At 33.4% G+C, this 22284-nt stretch overlaps 1 protein-coding gene across 3 annotated transcripts in view; it reads right to left on the bottom strand.

Annotated features, from left to right (window-relative positions):
- Positions 1 to 22284, bottom strand: part of LOC150079908 (putative fatty acyl-CoA reductase CG5065) — a 269862-nt gene that overhangs the window by 28698 nt on the left and 218880 nt on the right. For all 3 annotated transcript variants that reach the window (XM_090383628.1, XM_090383627.1, XM_090383629.1), the window contains 5 exons: positions 9108 to 9240; positions 6690 to 6806; positions 4356 to 4531; positions 1498 to 1570; positions 1170 to 1276 (listed from right to left, as the gene is read on the bottom strand). In XM_090383628.1, coding sequence (XP_090239754.1) covers positions 1170 to 1276; positions 1498 to 1570; positions 4356 to 4531; positions 6690 to 6806; positions 9108 to 9194 — 560 coding nt within the window. In that variant the 5' untranslated portion in view covers positions 9195 to 9240. The remainder of the gene's footprint in view (positions 1 to 1169; positions 1277 to 1497; positions 1571 to 4355; positions 4532 to 6689; positions 6807 to 9107; positions 9241 to 22284) is intronic.

Here is a 22284-nt window from a genome sequence, read left to right as displayed (position 1 = left end):
TTTACATAAATAATGTTTACCTAAAATAAATTTTCTTCTTTCAGTTTCCAGTTTTGTTAGTTATTTCACACTTACTGAATAGTTTCGTTTTTTTTTTTTCTCTGCATTCAACAGTACTGTCTAAGTACTTCACTTTCTTTTAAGTTTTTAAAATAAGTAAATAAATTTCCATTTATACACTGGGTGACCAAGTACAGAAGAATTTATCTTTGCTGCAAATGTTTTATTGCAGCCAACTTGCCAATGCAACAGCTAACAATAGGCTTTGCATTTTTTGTGGGAGCATGTCAGCTCAATCTCACAATGTGCAAATTTGTATCTGTGTATGTTTGTTAGTTTGTTATTTGGTTTTTAGGAGCATTAGCAACTAAGGCCATATTGCTCCGGGATATGCGGTGCTCATTCCCTGACCTTTCCGCATCCTCCGTATTTGGTGGTGACGGGCTCGAACCCCGGTCTAATCAAGAAGCGTGTGTTACGCACTGCTGCTCCTACCCACCTGGCTACGGAGGCCCCTCTGTGTATGTTACCACAGCTAGCCTTCATTCTGATTTTCCTTTTCATTTTTAATGATACAATGTCATCAGTTTTTCTGACTTTATTTGTTTTGTTATTTTAAATATTTTACTTTCTGTTTAGCAGATAAACTTAGTTCTTGGCTTCCTACTTTTGCATTTCTTGTTTCTTTATTCTGTCCATCCCTTTTGAGTTTTCAGTAACACTCTTTATAATCTTCTCAATTATTTTTGTTTTTCTCCTTTATATTTTTTTTAAACTTCCCTCTTTAACAATATTGTCAAAGCTTTTGTTTCTTATTTCCATATTCTTTCCGTCCTTGATTCTTTTTCTCTGTGATAGATTGCTCTGTCTTATGAGTTTTACTCATAAAACAGAGTAAATCTCTGTTTTATTAGTAGTCTTTTAAATATAGAAATCTGTCATTGGTATTGAATCCAGATCCACTCGAGAGGATGAGGAAATCCAGTTAAGGTCTGGAAATTATCTACATGCAACCCAACCCTTATTCCCTGATGAAAATTTGGCCATGACTAATCTTAAATTCCTGATGGTGACTAGGCAAATAGAGAAACAGGCAAAATATGTAATCCATTTCACTTCTAGTACACAAGGACAAAAATATTATTAAATCAATTATAATTAATACTTACTCAATAATATCAATAATTTTTTGTGGAGCAACAGGAGGTGGATAAATTATTTCATCTACCTCTTCTCGATCACAGTTGCAATAAGCTGTTGACACATGGACTAAGGCCTATAAAAGCATAATTCATATTCAGAATAATAATCTAGTCTGGGAAATATTAATACAATTATTATATATCTAATAATTTTAAATATATAATAATTGTCTTTAGATATATAATAATTATCATAATAATTTATGTAAAAGAATCTAAAATAACGAGGATTATTATTTTGTATTCTTTTACACAGAACCTAAAATAATCAGGTTTGTTTGTTTTTATTACTTACTTCTAAATGTGTCATTTTATGGCACAGTTCTACAAGACGCCTGGTTCCAAGGACATTCATTTCCACAGAGCGCCTAAAAATACCAAATTATAATAGTATATACAAAATAAACCAGCTTTACCAAATTTCAGCCAAATTTTAACTAATGAGAATGGTAAAAAAAAAAAAAAAAAAAAACTCATTTAAATTATATACTGAAATATTTATTTGAAATGCCCAGTTAGATTCATGATCAAGACTCAGCTTTGCATAAACTGTAAAGATGAGCCTCAAATAAAGAAACACAATTTTTACTCTTTGAATTAAAATAATAAATAAAGCTTTTACTAATTTTTAATATGGAAAAATTTATATAAATAAATAAAATACATAATCAACTCTCTGGCACTTTAAGATAAAATGTTAATAATATATTTTATTTATAGAATCAGGTTCATAAGTAACGATTACCTTAAAAAATTTATTGTTATATATTAGTACAATGTATACAGATTTCAATACTCAGTACAACAGATTTCAATTGTAATAATAATTACAATTAATAATATTTCATTAATAATGATGTTAATAAGTCCACAAATGAAATGCTTAAAAATCACAAGGTATTATTGAATGCAATGATATTTAATAAATTCTTCAAAATTAAAAGGAATAGCATGTGTGAAAATAAACAACATTCAGACTATACAAGGACTATTCGATACAGAATTATCATAATTTTATTTTCACAACATACCTTTATTAATCATCAATATTTTGATGGTCCTTTTCAAAGCAATTCCCATTTGAAATGCACTTACTCCAATGTTTCTGCCATTCTTTAAAAAGATGGTGGAAGCCATTTTTGACATGCATTTGAGAATCACCTCTGATGTCTTTAGAAGCAGTGCATTTTATAGTAGTGCAATATCAAGGCAACCCACAGCAAAGGTACCTCCATATTATGAAATCATTATATTGAATATACTGATTAAATAAGTATAGTGAATAGCAAACTTAGTTGTTGTTATTTGGTTTGTAGGAGCATTAGCAACGAAGGCCATATTGCTCTGGGAATATGCGGTGGTCATTCCCTGACCTTTCCGCACTTCCGTATTTGGTGGTGACGGGCTCGAACCCCGGTCTAATCAAGAAGTGTGTGCTATGCATTGCTGCTCCTTCCCACCTGGCTACGGAGGCACCAGCAAACTTAGTTTTCTGAATACTATGCAAGAGAACAGCTTTGGCCACAACTTAAAATAATGTCAGTATTGGTAACAGTAGTGGCAAATGATGCAAGAAAGCAAGCTTATACAGCATGAGCAAAAAAAAAAAAAAAAAAAATTTTCATTTCACCTATTCATCCTCTCCAACAGTTTGTCTAGTTCATCGTTGAATTCATTATTATTAGTTATATGGTGCAGGGAAGCCTGAGGCTTATGCTGCACCAGCCAAAAAAAAATTCCCAAGTTACCCTGAGAGAGAGAGAGAGAGAGAGAGAGAAGTAGAAGGGAATCACCAAGAAAGAGAAGAATGATGATATCCAGCTCAGGACACTGGGTGTGCCAAGCCTATACTCACCAGATGTGAGGTCCATACAGCATCAGCTAAAAAAAAAAAAAAAAATACCCTCACATTTTTATTCAAGCTATTCACTTCTACAATATTAGATGGAAGTTTGTTCCAGCAATCAACTGGCTGCTGGGTAAAGGCAAACTTCTGCACATCTATTTTACAACCATCCTTCCTCAATTTGAATTTATAATTAATTCCTCATGTGCATAGACTGAGCAAGAAGAAAACTCCTATCAGCAGTGAGCTTGCTCAATCTATTCAAAGCCTTAAACACCTCAATCAGATCATCTCACAGATACCTAGTTTTCAGATGCTGAAATTTGCAGAACCAAAGCCCGTCTCTTACCAAGACAGGCTTCGGGTCTGTCTTGGTAAGAGACAGATACCACATAGTAAGAGTAGTACCACACATTTGACATGTTATTCTGGGATTACTGCTACTCATATGCAGTACTTTTCATTTGTCAATGTTAAACCTCATTCTGCAAATTCTCAGTCCAACTGCCTAATTTTTCTAGTCTTGTTATAGTAGCATAGCATCATTACTGTTATTAACCATCCTTCCAACCTTCATATCATCAGCAAACGTAGACATTAAGTCTGATATAGCCTCATAAATATCATTAACAAAAAAAGAAAATAGCAATGAGCCGAGCACCAAACTGTAATAATAACCTCTAATAATACTAGTCTACAAAGAGTCCATTGATAACAACTCTCTGTCTTCTCCCACTTAGCCATCCCTTTATCCACAGCAGCAATTTGCCCTTAATGCCACACTGCTACAATTTGTATAGCAGTTATTATGTGCAACAGTATCAAAAGCTGTTTTATGTACAGTGCTACGAGTTCTATAATGTTTTATAACACCTGTAGCACCGGCTAAAGGTGTTATTAATAAGTGAAATTAATAATTTCAATGTGAAATTAATGACCACATGAAATTAATAATTGAATACATTACAAAATAAATTAAGTTTGATTAACTGTGTTTATTTTTGCATGTGTTATTTCTTTCATATTTTGAAGAATTTATTAAGTATCATTACATTTAATAATATCCTTGTGATTTTCATTCATTTCATTTTTGGATCCGTTAGCAAACATTGTTAATTTTAATAATACATGGAGTATTTAAATCTCTATAAATTGTACTCTCTAATAACGTAAAACATTATATATTTATTCTGTAGAAAAAATATATAATAACAGAATCCTTTTTAAGGTGATGGTGATGCATTACTTCTGAACATGATGCAAATGATAAAATTAAAAATTCTGATATTATGAAATTAACTACTTACTTTAAAGGTTCATCAAACTTAACTGTGGCAGCAGAATGGAAAACCACAGACACACTGTTTGTTAACAAAGTAACATCTGACTGACTAATACCTAAACCTGGAAGTGTCAGATCACCATGAATAGGTACTAACTTTCCAACAGTGTTAGGCTGTTCCTTTTTCACTCTATCAAAAATCTTAGTAAAAAAAAAATAAGACATATTGAAATCTCCATTGTAATGAAGTGTTATCGCTCTTAACTAACAATGTTATTTCAATTAGGCATATCTGTTGTTATTAAAAAAGAAGTCAAAAATAAATTATTCATTCATTAGTTAATAAATTAATTATTCAATTTTTTTTTTATATATATCAAGCATCATTCCTTGAAACGAAGATAGATAAAAAAAAAAAATTAAGAAAAGTAAGGAATGTTTTATTTTAATTTTTCCTTGCAAACAAAAAGATGAAAAATGCTTATTCAACATTCCTCATAATCATGACATAAAAAAATTAACTCTAATGTTAACTCTAGTAATTAAATTTGAATATTTTATGTACAAGATGTGGCAATAAAGTTCCCTGACTGGCTGTTGTGGTTGTTTGAAAGAATGAGAGAAACTGGCTATATGGTAGTTCAAACTTTCTCCAACAGATGGTGGTACAGAGATTGTCCATAGGCTGACAGCTTGCAAGTAACAACCAGTTTCATTAATAGATTAAATGTTCCATGTCATGATTTTGCAATGGAGCAATGAACGAATATCAAATTTTGCTTTAAACTGGGAAAATCTGCAACAGAAACATAATTGAAACTGCAATTGAAACGTTAAAAGATATTTATGGTGATAAAAAGTTAAGTCATACTAGTGTGTCTGAATGGTGCAAGCGGTTCAAAGATAGATGTGAGGATGTTTGCGATAATCCAAGAAGTGAAAATCTGTCAACCTCTTAAAATGAGGACAGCACTGCAAAAGTTCGGGAAATTGTGGTGAGAGATTGTATTGTCGTTTGACCCTCAGAATGATGGCTGATGAGTTGGATATGAATAAGGAAGGTCTGTGCAAAATTTGTGCAATGAGAGCATCATCATGCGAGAACTTCATCCAGACAATCCTAATTTTTCTTGACTATTGTCACTGGAGACAAGTGTTGGGTGTTTCAGTATGACCGAGAGATGAAGCATCAAAGCATGCAGCAGACTTCAAAATCATCACCAAACGCTCAAAAAAGTTTTGTTTACAGAAGTCCAGGATCAATATGATGCTGATCAAGTTTTTTGACAAACGGGGATTGATACACAAGGAATTTGTAACTGAAGGGGAGGCAGTCAATGCTGCATTCCACATACAGGTTCTTCAAAGCCTATTGAAGCTCATTTCCTGGATGGGGTTGCAATTTCAAGAGAAAGGCAGCTGGTCCTTGCTGTACGATAATGCCCCTGTACATTTTGCAACTGTTGTGAAGACATTTCTGACAAAACATGGCATTGTACAGATCAGTCATCCACCCTACCTCCTGATCTAGCACTAGTTGACTTCTTCCTCTTTCCCAAGGTGAAATTTTTATTTTTATGAAAATCCCAAATGTGAGAGGTATTAGAAACTATAGTACTTAGTACAGTGCATGGGTTGAAGGTTGAAAGATGAAAGAAGATACTTCCTGACATTAGACTTGAACTCCTGTAAATTGTAATTTTCAGGAAATACATATGAAGGAAGGTTGTTCCAGAAAACAGAAGTTGAATGAATAAATGAGGAAGAAGAAAAGTTGGTTCTCAGAGTTTGAAGTTGGACAGTAAAAGGAAGAAGATTGGTTGCGGCAGGCATTCGGACTAGTTTGGAGGAGAGAGTGGGAATTATAAAAGCCAATTCACAAGAACAGTGCCCAGGAGAGTATCTATAAAAAAGGAATGCAATAGAAACAAAACATCTATAAGTTAGAGAGAGAGAGAGAGAGAGTGTGTGTAGTGAGGCTGTTAGAGATGAGTCATTAATTAACTCTACTGCCCTCTTTTACAATGCTTTATAAAACAAAATTGTTCATTGTATTTATTGGCATAACTTTATTATTATAAGTCCAATTTAAAATGTTACAAAATAATAACTATCTTAGAATTTCAACAAGGCAGTTTTGTTATGAAGATATTTCTGTTCCAAAAAGATTTTTTTTGCACCTTAACTTCTTTGTCTTTAGGTTATATATACATGATATTGCAGTTACAATTAAATCACCCTGGAATACACATATTTGTGAAACTAATCATTATTAAGTAATTAAAGCTATACTTCAGTATGACTATCCTTTCCCTTTCCTCAGTAACTTAGAAAGGTTCAGATTCAGTCTCTCTCTCACCTTGGTGCTAAGAAGTTCATCCAAACGCTGACGAGGCTCTTGACCATCTTTTGGCCTTAACAATAAATAGATTGTTTTTACTGAACTGCAAGATCGTAACAGCTTCTCTACCAAAACCTACAATAAGGAAGATCAGCATTACTTTAGTTGCACCAAACTGAATATACTGATGGTAATGTACTAAGAATATATGTAAAAATTTAATTAATGGCTTTCAAACAAATACTTAAAAATAAAAACTATTTTAACCTGTGATAATTTGAGATGCCATTAACAATGAGTTGAAACAGTAAACATACAGGCTTTTGCATGTCGTGGATGTTCTGCCCCATCCTAAAATACTTACAGTGCAAGCAGCTGTGGATTTTTTTCCCCCTAGTAAATAAATGTTCTTTGTAACTTTAAAATATTTTTAGGTGTGGTTGTAAAATTACAACCTGAAAATTTCTAAACAGAAATAAAGTTAAAATAAATAAATAAAATACAAACTCAAATCCAACAATTATAAAGTCAGACCTTTTACAGATTCCAAAATTAAAACTTACTGACAGTAATTTGACCTGTTTGCTATTGTATAACATAATACCATTCTGTGTTTTGTTTTTACAGTGATAGATAATGTAAAAGAACAATGTATGCATTAAATAATGAATGCATTAATAATACTACAACAAAGAAGCAAAAACAAATTTTTGGCATGCATACTCTGATTATATCACCTTATGTATAGGAAAAATTGCTTCTGGGTTAGAAAATTTTGATTTACAGGAATGAATGTTGTTTGTACATCAGAAGATTATTTTTAAAGAAAAGGAAAATACACAGGAAATGTATATGTAATTTATGACACTAGCATTAGTTGAGGTATATGATACAAGAAAGCAAGCTTATACAGCATCAACCAAAAAAAAAAAAAAAAAAAAAAAACCCCTTCCCATTTCACCCATCCATTCACTCCAAACGTTTGTCTAGTTCTGCCTTGAATTTATTTAAGCTGTCAACTTCCACAACGACAGACAAAAGTTTGTTCCCAATCAACCACCTGCTGGCTAAAGGCAAATTCCTGCACATCTATTCTACAACTGTCTTTCCTCAATTTGAATTTATATCCCTTCAGGCAAAGGGATATAAATTCAGGCATAGGATCTGGGCAAGAGTTAGAATCCCATCAGCATTGAACTTGCACAAACCATTCAAAGCCTTATAGATACCAGATCAACTCGCAGATGCCTAGTTTCCAGATGCCTGCAATTTGCAGAACTTAAGCTTTTCTTGGTAGGAGCAATTCTTTGTTCCACTCACCAATCTCACTGCCCTTCTCTGTACTCATTCCAACAGCTCTACATACTCCCTAAAACGAAGCCTCCAGCCCTGTATGCAGTACTCAAGGTGTGGCCTGACAATTGCCTTATACAAGGGGATAATCACCTCCTTATCCCTGCTAACAAAATTCCTGTGTAAATTAAGGGCATTGCAAGAAGGCCTTCTGATGTCTTAGTATTATGAGCAGGAGCTGAAGTCTGTTGCATCCAACAAAAGGGTTGTTATCTTCTCTCAAATGTCTAAGGTGCACTTTTGTAGAAATTTTATCTTCTGTTTACAGAAATATAGGTCTGATTCTTTCTGGGCTCACATGCCACCAAACCATATTTTGAGAAAAGCAGTGTGCATTTCTCAAAGGAGATCTTATCAATTTCACCTTTTAATAAAAGAAACATTTCACTACATGTAATATATTTCAAAATCTAAATAACTAATAGAGAATTTAAGCATAACTATACATTGAGCTTTTTGAGATTTCTGACTGCTGTAAATAAACTGGAAAGACAGGATTGTTACAATTCTCACTAACATCACTAACTTTTCAGTTTCCTTATTGCAGTTAAAGTCTCAAAGAAGAGACCATAAAGTCTAAATTCTCTATGTCTAAATGGTTATGTCTAAATTTTCTATTCTTTACTATTTAAATTTCTAAATTTAATAAATATATGTTGCTTCCAACACAATGATTTGATTTGATTTGGTAGTTGTTGGCGCATCAGCTTCTGTGGCCATATTGCACCTCCCAAGGTTTTTGCAGTATTTTGATCCAAGCCCGAGGCGGGAATCGAACCCGCGACCTTTGGGTTGCCGGGCAGGTACTTTACCCACTCGGCTAGCCCGGTCGGCTCCAACACAATGAAGCATTTCTCTTATTTTATTTAGTGAATCTATATGAGTCAGTTATATCTTCAATTCTCACATCAGAAATTTTCAACTTTTAATTTTAATTTCATTTTAATTCCTCTTCAAATTCAAATCACACAGATCAAGAGGTACGTTTTGAAATACATAAGCTTTTGCTATTACATTTAGTTAATTATTTACCAAAAGACGAAGTACTAGCTACAAATATAATATTTTAAGTAAAAGGCTTACTTTCCCCATAAAACCAGTAGCTCCAGTAATAAGAACTGAGCGGTCACGGTAAAACTCTGCAATTGCAGATACATCTCCTTCAGCCATTTTTTACAGTTGGCTCTTCAAATTCAGGGTATGAAATGTATAGCAACTGGGGGAAAAAATAGTGAGTTTTAAAATCATTCATCAATAATTTATTTTACACATAGAATGAAACTTTAATTCACAGAACTATTATAAATATTTATAATTTTAAAACAATAAACCTAAGTATATGAAATTTTACGTCAGGATTCATTCAATGGCCACTAATGACACAAAAAAAGGTCTTTTAAAATAGTCTTCAAATAATTTTTAAAGAAAACTTGAATACAATTCAGATGATGAAAATAATTTTCAATATATATATATATATATATATATATATATAAAACCCCAACCAACCCACTAGTTATCTATAAACTAGCCCTGGAATCCATTCCAGGGCTAGTTTATAGATAAGTAGTGGGTTGGTTGGGGTCATCACAAACCTGATGCTCCCATGTAGAACCAAATTTAATAATAAGAAATATAAGTTTAGTACATATAAAAACTATGCACGTATAATGGCTAATTGTCCCTATACAATAGCATTAATATAGCACATAATAACTCCATTAACACCCCTTAATAATTAAAAGTCATCAGACAACTCCAATATACAGGGTATTTCAAAAATGATGGTCAATAATTTAAAGGTGAAAAGTACAAACTAAAATAAGCAAAAAAGTCCCAGTGAACATCAGGCTGCAAATGAACCGTTTTCAAGATAATGCACATTTTCTGTTAGGATCTGCCACTGACTATGCTAGCACTAGTTTAGCAAAAAGCTGTGAATCCTTTGCTAAGGGTGGTTTCATTAAACATAAGATAATATGTTTAATGAAAACATAAGATAATACATTTTTAATTTTTGGTTTCAACACCACAGGATTTTACAGATGTAACATGTTACAGGATGTTCTTTCTAACACCCTTTCCTCAACATCAGGTGTTATGCTTCTGGGCCTATCTGCTCGTACTCCATGTGCAAAGCGACTATGTTCTCTAAGGCGTTGATGTACATGATGAATATGTGCCTGTTGGGCTGAATTGGCAGGGAAATGCTTCTTGGTACAAATGTGCAGCCTCGAGTGCACTGCTGTTGGCTTTACCATACATGAAGTGCATGTCCACATACTCTTCGTTGCTGTAACCTCTTTCAATGTTGACTATCCTTTGACAAGTACTAGTATGCCTGCTACTTCTCAGAGCATTGAGGGAGGGAAAACGGAGAGAATGAGCATAACCTAAACAAACAAGTCAGTGGTGGATCCCAACTAGAAATGTGCAATATCTCAAAAACGATTCACTTAAGGACCCATGTTTACTAGGTTTTTTTTGCATATTGTAGTCTGTACAGTTCACCTTTAAATTATTGACCATCACTTTTGAAACACCCTATATATATATATATATATATATATATATATATATATATATATGCTGAACATGTATATGAACACAACAGTATACAGCTTACAGTAGGCCATAAGGCCAAAATAACTTATAAAGACTAAAATAGCCCATGTAGGCCTACAAGGCCAAGCCCTGGAAATAAACATATAATTAGTAATAAAATATAACTAATAACAATACAATGATGATTATGTAGTTAACTATTGGTGTAGAGATACATTGAAAGGGACTTTTTCAAGGGCTAACCCTCTCAATATATCCTACCAATAATTAACAGAGTTATCTGTTTCTGATTGCCATCTGCCTGTTTAACAGTGTCCAAATCTTAAACTTAATTTTGTTATAATTTAGTATATATTTGTAATTTTAACATATCAGCAAAGCTGCCTAATATATTATCTGTGCAGGTTTTTTTTTATTATTTTTTACTTTTTTAGTTTTTGGTGATGGTCTTTTAACCATTTGGAAAATGTTATAGATGCATAGATCCTGTATATTATTAGCATAACAATGTCCGTTGAATTTATTATTGAGTCCATAAGGATAAAGCAATTTATATCTTAATATGTTCATATTTTCTATTTCCAATCTATTGAAATTATTACATTCTATTGCTAATATAGTAATAGAGATATTATTGAAGTTGTGAACCTGAAAATGCAGCAGTTCAATGTCTTTTTTGTTAACAAATTTTTTTATTGGGATCTACGTACATTTATTTTAATATGTAATTCCCCACTAGTTTGACCAATATATTTTGCTTCACATTCATTACGATTAATAAGGTATACTACCCCACTAGCTTGGCAGAATACTGGAGAATCTACTTTATCTGTGTAGTAGTAGTAGCAGCATGTGATGCAAGAAAGCAAGGGTATGAGCTTATGCAGCATCAGCCAAAAAAAAAAAAAAAAAAAAAAAAAATCACACAGTTCTCTCCAAATGCCTATCAAGTTCCTCCTTAAATTTATTTAACCTATCAACTTCCACAACAACAGATGGAAGTTTGTTCCAGCAATTAGCCACCAGCTGGCTAAAGCCAAATTTCTGCACATCTATTCTACATCTGTCTTTTCTTAATTTGAATTTATACCCCCTTAGGTTCGTAATCTGAACAAGTGGAAGGATCCTATCAGCATCGAGCTTCCACAAACCATTCAAGGCCTTATACACCTCAATCAGATCACCACGCAGGTGTCTAGTCTCCAGCTGCTGCAATTTGCAGAACTTAAGCCTCTCTTTGTAAGAGGATCCCTTCATTCCCCTCACCAATCTTGTTGCCCTTCTCTGTACACACTCAAGCAAATCTACATCCTTCCTAAAATGAGGTCTCCAGACCTGTACGCAGTACTCAAGGCGTGGCCTGACCATTGCCTTATACAGAGGGCCAATCACCTCCTTTTCCCAGCTAGAAAAATTCCTATATATCATTGACAAAATCCCATGACCTGCCCTGGCAGCCTGTCTGCCTTGTTCAGAAAACTTCATATCTGACTGCACAATTACTCCAAGGTCGTTTTCATTTTCTACCACCTTAAGTATAGTACCACACAGTTGGTACGTTTCTCTGGGGTTACTTCTACCCATATGCAGTACTTTGCATTTGTCAAGGTTAAACTTCAGTTGCCAATTTTTAGCCCATCTGCCCAAATTATCTAGCTCTTGTTGCAGTAGCACACTGCCATTACTGTCATTAACAACCCTGCCAACCTATGTATCATCTGTATTATTTAGACCAAAAATAATATCATGAATATATTTAACCTGTATAATAGGTTCGTCCCATGATTTTAACATATCAGCAAAGCTGCCTAATATATTATCTGTGCAGGTTTTTTTATTAGTATTTTTTACTTTTTTAGTTAGAAAAATAAACTTCGACACTAAGCCTGATACACCTTCATCAATATAATTGATATATATACAAAACAACAGTGGATCTAACACCGAATCCTGTGGGACTTCACTAATAACATTAGTCCACGAAGAGCAGCACCCATTAATTACCACCCTCTGTCTTCTCCCACTCAACCATCCTTTTATCCATTGTAGCAACTTACCCTTAATACCATTCTGCTCCAATTTGTACAATAGTCTTCCATGTGCAACAGTGTCAAAAGCTTTACTGAAATCCAAATATATGATATCAAAATTATATTTTGCATCCAGTTCCTTTCTAACCACATCATAATATCCTATCAAATTTGTCAGACAAGACTTTCCCTTAACAAACCCATGCTGTGTCTGAATTATTGCTGCAGTCTTGTTTAGATGATCCTGCAATGCATCTTTAACCAGTGACTCCATTATTTTACCCGGAACAGAAGTTAAACTAACTCGCCTGTAATTACTCGTGTCACCCTTCGATCCCACTTTGTGAATTGGAGATACATTTGCACATCTCCCCTGAGTCCAAGGATGCTCTCATAATTATGGCTAAGGGTTTGCTTAGTTGCTTTGCTGCCTCCTTTAATATAACTGCATATCTCCCATCCACCCCAGGTGCCTTTCTTATGTTTAACTTCAACAATTTCTCCTCCACTTTGCTCTCAGTTATTACAAAATCATTAAGCACCCTGGTACAATTTGATAACCTTCTGCCATTTTCAAACCTTAATAATTCCTCACGTGTGAATGTAGATGCAAAATACTCATTCAGTTTGTTTGCTATCTGAGCAGGATCATCAACAGTTGAACCATCGATATCAAGTGGACCAATCAGATTCATCCCCTTCCTTTTAGAGTTTATATAAGTAAAGAAATCCTTGATGTTTTTCTTAGCATTTTTTGCCAAAGATTTCTCGTAATCTGCCTTCGCCTGCCTAACCTCCTTTGTGACCTGATTACAGACTAGCTTATATTTGTCATAGGCTTCTGAGTCGCTTGATAATTTATATGCATCCCATGCATTTTTCTTCTTTGTCACGAGTCTCATTAGTTCATTTGATAACCATTTAGGCCTAAACCTTGAACAATATTTCTTAATAGGTATGAAACTTTTAGTAGCATCCACGATTAATTCCTTGAATGCTTCCCACTTAGGATTAACTGTTGGTAACATCGTCAGTTTATCCCACTGTACAGAATTTAAAAATTTTCTGAGACCACTGTACTTACCTTTACGGAAGCAAAAACCCTTTCCTTTACCCCTGATGGTAATTATATCTTTAAGTAAATCCTACATCAGTACACTGTGGTCACTGCCACCTAGTGGTTCCTTTATCTGCAAATTCTTAATACACGAATGATCACTGCTGATACCCAGATCAAGAGTATTACCCTCTCTGGTTGCCTCTCGAACATGCTGCTGCAGAAAACAATCATCCAATAAATCCACAAAAGTCTTACTAGTGTGTGAGTGACCAACCCTCAGGTTCCAGTCAATATCTGGGAAGTTAAAATCCCCCATTATAAGACATTCTGATTTACTAGCCCACTCTATTTCTCTGTACAATTGTTCATTGTACTCATTCGAGTCTTAGGCTTATAACACACTCCTACTCTTATTTTTGCTTTTGCAGTGCTTATGTCACACTAAACTGACTCAACAGTGCACTGTTCATCTATATCAACTGGATGCACTTCTTTTGATTTCGTTTTTCTTAATTAACAGCATAACACCACCTCCCTTCCTATCCTGTCTATTCTTTCTGTACACATTGTACTCCTCAAATTCCAGTTCTGCATTCCTTATATCTGTGTGACACCACGTCTCTGCTATCCCAACAATATCTGCCTTTGATGTCTTAACCAACACTTCAAATTTATTTACTATACTTCTAGCATTGGTATACATGCAAGTATACATGTACCTATCCTTATTATTAGTTACCCTAACACATCCCATATACCCATCTGTTTCACGATGACTGCCATCGGTCCCTGAAACCCCCGCACCCCTCGCTACTTATTCTAATAGAAGTTGTGCAAGAATCACCTTCACCTCTACCTGCGGCTACTTTTAACCTTTTAGTTTGTAATGTTTAGAGTTCATAGCTGGGCAAGTTAGACAAAGTTGATTATTGCAAGTATTAAATTTTAAGTAATTATTATGCTTACCATATGTTGCATGCTCTGTAGCATTGCGTGACACTCTAATTTCGGAATCTGGATCAATCATTATATCTGTATATTTTATTACTAATTATATGTTTATTTCCAGGGTTTGTCCTTGTAGGCCTACATGGGCTATTTTAGTCTTTATAAGTTATTTTGGCCTTATGGCCTACTGTAAGCGTATACTATTGTGTTCATATACATGTTCAGCATCTGTATAGTACTTATTGTGCTTTTACTATAACTAGATTACAGACTGATGTAATGTACAATCTGCTATTGATGGCATTAATCTGATCTGTCTAATAACTTTTATATTCATCCCTATTGTTTATATATATATATATATATACACAGAAGCCAAGCCTCATTTTTGAAAGGCTAAAACTACCTGAAATTTGTAATTCATTTATTTTTTTAGATGATAATATATCACGGTTTTGTTAAGCTTCACTGAATGTCACATGAATTATGTGTTTGAAGTACATTTGAGTTCCTCTATCATAAGCAGAGCATTTCTAATGCCTTATTTTTATGACAAAATAACTAATTTTGAAAAAAAAAAAAAAAAAAAAAAAATGAATTGTACCAAAAGTATTCTATGTATCAAAATTTATTTTGAAAACGGAGATACTTTGCAAAGAAAGGGTAAGAAGCACTAGAGGAAAAAAATTATTAAAATTTTTTTCTTCTGTGGCATTTGCACTCACTTGGACTCATGGTATGTACAAGTAACTTGTATACCTAGTGTTTCATTATGAGGTAAACTAGTTTATTCTTTCTTCTACCTTAAATTAAATAAATAAAGTACATATGTTTGCACTACATTTAACGTATGCAAAGGTACCACAACAGGCCATTTGCGAGTGTCTGTATTTTTGACACTTGAAGCATCAAATCCAGAGGACTAGCAGCATTACTGGGAGGTCCCCTCACCACGTACAGAGTATTACTATTATGACTTGAAATTAACCAGTAAAGTTTAATTACATTAAACAATTTCATTTTTTATTACAAAAACAATTTCATCAAATATAAAAATGATATGTCCCATCAAAAATATAACAGAAAGTAAAAAAAAATAATAATAAATGTATCTGACAACATGATACTTTCTATTCATGATTATATCTCATTTTCAGTTACTGCATTTTCTTGTTTTTTCCCTGTGTGTGTATATATATATACAGGAGAGCAATTACATATATATAATTGCTCTCCTGTATCTGTTAGATGTATTTTTTACATAATCATAATAGGATTTGTTCTGTTTTAAACTATTTGTGAATTAATGAAAAATGTCTTCATTTTGATCAATGATTTATTATGATTTAATCATTATGATTTTTAAAAAAAAAATCACTGATCTTGTTTTTGTTATAATTACAAAAGTTACTACCACAGATAAGGTTAGAGGAGCCAAAGCTGAATATGAGAAAGCACTGGCTAAGAGAGCAAAGAATGTTGAAGTGGATTGAAAATGGCTGATGATGACCAAGCAGTGCTCCTTCAGCATGCCTTGAACAGGCTGCAAGAATGGTCAGAAAAGTGGCAGCTATGTTTTAATGTAGCAAAATGCAAGGGTTTTACACTTGAGGACTAGCAACCCCAAAATAAATTACAGTATACACTTGGGGGGTTGAAAAACAGTAGAGGAAGAAAGCCCATGGTGTCCTATCGATGATTTATCAAACATTATCCTAGAGATATGGAGGTCATGGTTCCACTCGATGATTAAAATTGCTTCACTGTATAAGGCAATTTTAAGATCACATTTCGATTACTTTGTTCAAGTATGGAGACCTCATCAAATTGCTACCTTTTAATATTAACTCATATAATATATAAATTTTCCTCTTCATTCTGGTATAATTTTTTTTCTATTGTAGCAATAGTCATATAGTGGAAAGAAGCCACAGGCTTTTGCTGCACTGGCAGAAAAACAAAAAGAAAAAAATTGAAAAGAAAATACAAATTATTTGCTTCCTTCATCAGACAGGTAACTATTCAGCTGATCTTGGAATTTATTCAAACTGTCAGCTGGATAGTTATCTGAGGAGGGAAGCAAATAATTTGTATTTTCTTTTCTATTTTTATTTTCTTTGTTTTTCTGCCAGTGCAGCAAAAGCCTGTGGCTTCTTTGCACTATATGACTATTACCATAATAGAAAAAAAAAAATTATACCAGGATGAAAAGGAAAATTTATACATTATAAGAGTTAATATTAAAAAATAGCAATTATTATATATACAGGGTGTTTCAAAATTATGTACACACACTTTAAAAATTTATATTTAATGAACAATATGCACCAATTTAATTTTCTGAAACTCATTTTGTAGCTTAAAAATAAGACAATTTTTTTACAATAATTTAATTTTTGCTTTATATCTACCTCTAAAATGATGAAGAGTATCCAATTAAGTTTTGAAGAAAGAAAGGCTATTATAAAATGGTATTGGAAATACGAAAATGTCAGTGAAGTTCAGAGTGCTTGGAAATCATGATATGGAACAAAAGCATCCACACATTTAACAATTACTCATTTGCTGAATAAATTTGAGGACCATGGAACCATTCAGAATATTAATAACTTAGCATGTGGCAGGAAGAGGACATCCAGAAGTAATGAAATCGTTGAAACTTGAACAATTTTGAACAATTACAGTAAAGTTTTATTGTTGTTAAAAAAAATAAATTAATGATTTTTGTCTTCAAAGTATCAAAAAAAAATTACATTTGTATATATTGTTCATTAAATATAAATTTTTAAAGTACGTATACAAATTTTGAAACACCCTATATATAAAAGGTTGTTGAATTTATTAGTTAAAAGAGAATTAGAACTTCAAAGAGAAGTTCTAGTTCTCAAGCCCAAGGGTTTCCAACTTTTAAAAATCCTAAAATAAGACAGACGGTTTTTTTTATATATGTAAGGTACTAAAAGCCGCCCATATTTTAATATTACAAAATCTCAATTGGCACAAAATAAAAGCAGATGTGTAATGTTCTTTTTGCACGGTATTAATATTTATTTAATTAAGGAACACACAACTATAAACTGTAAAAAATTAGTTGCAAAATTACTGATTTTAAGCTATGTAAATTAGGAAAAACCTATAAAAAATTCCTTTTATCTGTTTTTGTTTTATTTAAAAACACAAACTAACAAATAATCATAATACATTAGTTATTATAAATATTAATAAAAACAATTAATCGCATTTATATCACTAGTTTCGAAATCCAATATTAATCAACAAAGGAATACGTTTTCATGTTTTGTACATTCAGGTTTGTTGAATTTATTTTTCATTTACTTTTATTTGATCGTAAAAGTCAATTCATGACAAATTAATGTCAAATTCATAATCAATTGATTTTAATCAAATTTTGCAACTCCTGTCCCTCTATTTTATATACCTTTTTGGTATAGTGAAAATAGCTTTATTGAAAATAATTAATTAAAATAAATAAAAATATTATAAGCTGATGATAAGTAGGCCATTTCGGTTCTCATCTTCTAACTCAGCCCCTAGAGGGATGAGCATTTCGTTAGAAAGTAATGGCCATTCTACCGAATGTGGGACAGTTGGCAACTCTATTTACATATTCTCAAATTCAGCTAATTATGTGACCGAAGTTTAATGCATTCACTTCAAGACATTATTTGGAGGAAAAAAGTTTATTATTATTATTTATTTTTTTATTAATTAAGAATGCAATACAGGAAGTTCCTTTATTAGCTAAAAATAATGACGATTACAAAACATTCCTCCAGGTGCTTCTTCAGCAGTTAGGAGTATTTTTTCCGTGATAAGTAGTGTTTCCAACTTAATAATACTTCCCGCATGCTTAAAATCTGCTATTTTTAACACTTAACCCGCCAACTTTTTAAAATTTCATTTGGGTTATATCCTATTAATGGGTGCCATAAAAAATAATGGGTGCCTTAAAAATTTTTAAGACCCTCTACATAATGTCCAAACAAAAACTATCAAATGCAGTTTATTCTGAGGAAGAAGTCAAAAATAACAACTACCGTTTAACAGAGTTGATGTATTTATGCAGTGGCAATATTGATCACTTGATTTCTTGGTTTGGCGAAAAATCACATTTTGCAAAATACAGCTTTTTGTGAAGTTTGCAATCTTGAAATGCAGCTTACAAAAAAGTAAATGTAAAACTGATATGTTTAGATTGGGTTGTAAGAAACCTTGCCGTAAAACAAAGACAAACAATTTTTTGATGATAGTAGATTATCGTTATCTCAAAATTTATTATTTCTAGTCCCAAGATTGGTCACAAAATCACATTGCTCTTGATTTAAATATCAATAAAAACATAGTTATTGAAAAATGCAAAGGTCTGAGGGAAATTTGAATATCAATAATTGATTCAAATAGTTAACTAGGAGGGATTTCAGAAAATGAAATAGAGGACGACTAATAGGAACACAATGGGGTTTTGGTGCATTCGAAAGAATTACCAAACGATGTTTTTTTAGTTCCGGTAGTAAAGAGAGATAAAACAACTCTATTATCAATTATAAGAGAGAGAGAATATTGCCAGGTACAAGAATAGTCAGTGATGGATGGCCTGCATATAAAGATCTCTACCGAGACATTAATTATACCTATGATGAGGTTATTCATCGCTATAATTTTGTTTCTCCAGATGATTCAAGTGCTCATACTCAAAATATTGAAAACACTTGGTTACATGCCAAAAGAAAATTAAAATACCAATTTGGAACACAGGACAGTCTACTAGAAAATTATCTATTAAATAAATTTTCTAAAGAAAAATTATTTAATTACCTTATTTTAGAAATAAATTAATTAGAAAGGTAAATTTTTTTGTATTTTGAAAGTTTCAATTGAATTTTTGATTTTCTCTAATTTTTATTTATTAAATTTTTTCTAACATTTTTAAGCATATATTTTTATTTTTTTATGGCACCCATTAATAGGATTTAGCCTTCATTTGTTTGTAGGGATTTAAAAAATGTATATATATATATAAATACACGTGTGCAAAAGAATAGCTGTTTATCAATAAACTGAACAGTAATTGATGGAGGGAAGCTACGGAAGTTAGCATTAGTAGAAGCATATGATGCAAGAAAGCAAGATATACATTAGACAAAAAAAAAAAAAAAAAAACCCTTCCCATTTCACCCATCCATTCACACCAAAAGTCTGTCTAGATGCCTTGAATTTATTTAAGCTGTAAATTTCCATAACGACAGATGGAATTTTATTCCAGCAATCAACCACCCGCTGGCTCAAGGCAAATTTTCGTACATCTATTCTAGAACTGTATTTCCCCCATTTGAATTTATGTCCCCTCAGGTGTAATCTGAGCAATAAGAAAAAAAATCCCATCAGCATCGAGCTTCCACAAACCATTCAAGGCCTTATACACCTCAATCAGACACCTCGCAGGTGCCTGGTCTCCACACGCTACAATTTGCAGAGTTTCGTTTGGTTGTAGTTATACAATGCGAAGTTTTAGATCTTCAAGTACCGTGTTAATAGACTAGTAAAGGATAGCGAATGCTTAGAAAGCGGTACTCACCTTGAATTAGTCTGCGATGGCTTACTTAGGCAGCGTGGTTAATATTTAGGCTGAATTGTTAAATTGAATAAAATTAAAAGGGGGAAGTAGGTAAGTGTTGACTGAGTTAAAATAGTCGCAAGGAAACAGAAGCGTACACATCCAATCCTTGGTTGTCATTGAAGTAAAGAAGCAAAAGAATAATTGAAAACTAAATGGGTGAATGGGTATATTGGCTTCACCGTATTCACCCATTTAGTTTTCAATTATTCTTTTGCTTCTTTACTTCAATGACAACCAAGGATTGGATGTGTACGCTTCTGTTTCCTTGCGCCTATTTTAACTCAGTCAACACTTACCTACTTCCCCCTTTTAATTTAATTCAACCTAAATATTAACCACGCTGCCTAAGTAAGCCATCGCAGATTAATTCAAGGTGAGTACCGCTTTCTAAGCATTCGCTATCCTTTACTAGTTGTAGTTATACACAACTATATCAATTGTGATCAGACTAAAGGACCTACAGTCCCTTTAATGTGGCATTTCTTTATTCTATAATATTCTTCACTCTCATTTTTTACTGCTAAATCGCGATTAAATTTCAACGATTCCATGAAGCACCTGGACCTGTCACGATTGTTATCAATAAAGTGTATTAATATAACTGCCTCTATGACAGTTTTGGGTGCCTGTTTGTTTTTGCAACATAAGGCTTAGAATGTGACGGTGAGGAGAGTTCTAGAAATAAGTAGTACTGTACTTTCCATAATGACACCATTGCATCCCCGTTCCACGGAAAACGGCTCAGATGACCTTCACAGAAGAAGAAGAAAAAAAGCGGGGGGGGGGGGGGATGACTCATTTGGACCATATCGAAAAAGTCTACCGTCACACCGATTTCGGGCTGAAGTGGAATGAAGGAATGACCCCTCAGGGATCACTTCGATACAGCGACAGAACAGACGCTCGCAGATCTCTCGGCAGTTCATCAGAAGCTGGTTGGAGAAAGGCCTGATTTTTTTTTTTTTTTTTTTTTTGTAATAGTACATATAGAAAAATCTGATTCATATGTCCATCTACGCAGTGTACACTGGTCTGGGGGGGGGGGGTCCCACTGCTCAATAAAAGATTTCTGGGAGTGGGATATTGGTTCCTGAGATACTAAACAGGGTAATTGTCAACCATCTCCAGGAGCGTGCCCTATGCAAATCCTTGGAAACTATCAACAAGCTTAACTTATGCACCTAGGAACAACTCATCAATAGCCAAATCTCGCCTGATATCTGGAAAGTTGCCACCTGAACAAACCAGTTAGGGGTTCAACAACTACTCTGTGATCCATCTTGCAAGATCTTCACTAACTCAGATCGCTGTTTCCTGCTGATACCATCGGATCCTACAGCTCTCCACAAATTGGAATTGTGGCAGTAGGGGAAAGTTACTCTTATGGATAAAGTTCTGGTTGACTGGCAAAAGAAAGAGGGTAGTTATTAACCAGAACTTCTTTCTCTCTTGAACTAATGTTATTAGTAGAGGCTCTCGAGATTCAGTGCCGAGCCCCTGATTGTTCTTAATATTTATTAACGATACTAATGAAGGCATCAAGCTTAATGTCTAATTCTGAAGGTGATATGAGGGTTATCAGGATGGTTACTTACAGGAATCAAAGTAATATAAAAGCAGCAAAATTTAGAAAAATTAGGCAGATAGGCTGAGAAGTGGCAATTGAGGTTCAACATTGATCAATGCATGATACTTCATGTGGGAAGCAGTAATCCCAGAATAACATACCAATTGGGTGACATTAGGTGCTGGATAACGAAAGAGACTTAGGGATAATTGTACAGTCCAAAATGAAATTTCCTGGGCAGTGCAGACAAGCTGCTAGGATAGCTCATAAGTTCTCCTAATGATATATAGGAATTTTGGAAGCAGGATCACATCTTCAATACTGCATACAGGTCTGAAAGCTTCATTTTGGGAAGGATGTAGATCTGTTGAAACGAATGCAGAGAAGAACAACAAGTTTAGTCAGGGCACAAAGCAGTACTCTTACAAAAAAGAAAGAATTGTTAAAAATTG

The sequence above is a fragment of the Mastigoproctus giganteus genome, chromosome 10, assembly GCF_048544385.1.
Source record: "Mastigoproctus giganteus isolate SK-2022 chromosome 10, ASM4854438v1, whole genome shotgun sequence".
Classification (NCBI taxonomy): Eukaryota; Metazoa; Arthropoda; class Arachnida; order Uropygi; family Thelyphonidae; genus Mastigoproctus; species Mastigoproctus giganteus.
The sequence above is the reverse complement of the archived record's forward strand: the minus strand, read 5'-3'. Positions and strand labels throughout refer to the sequence as shown.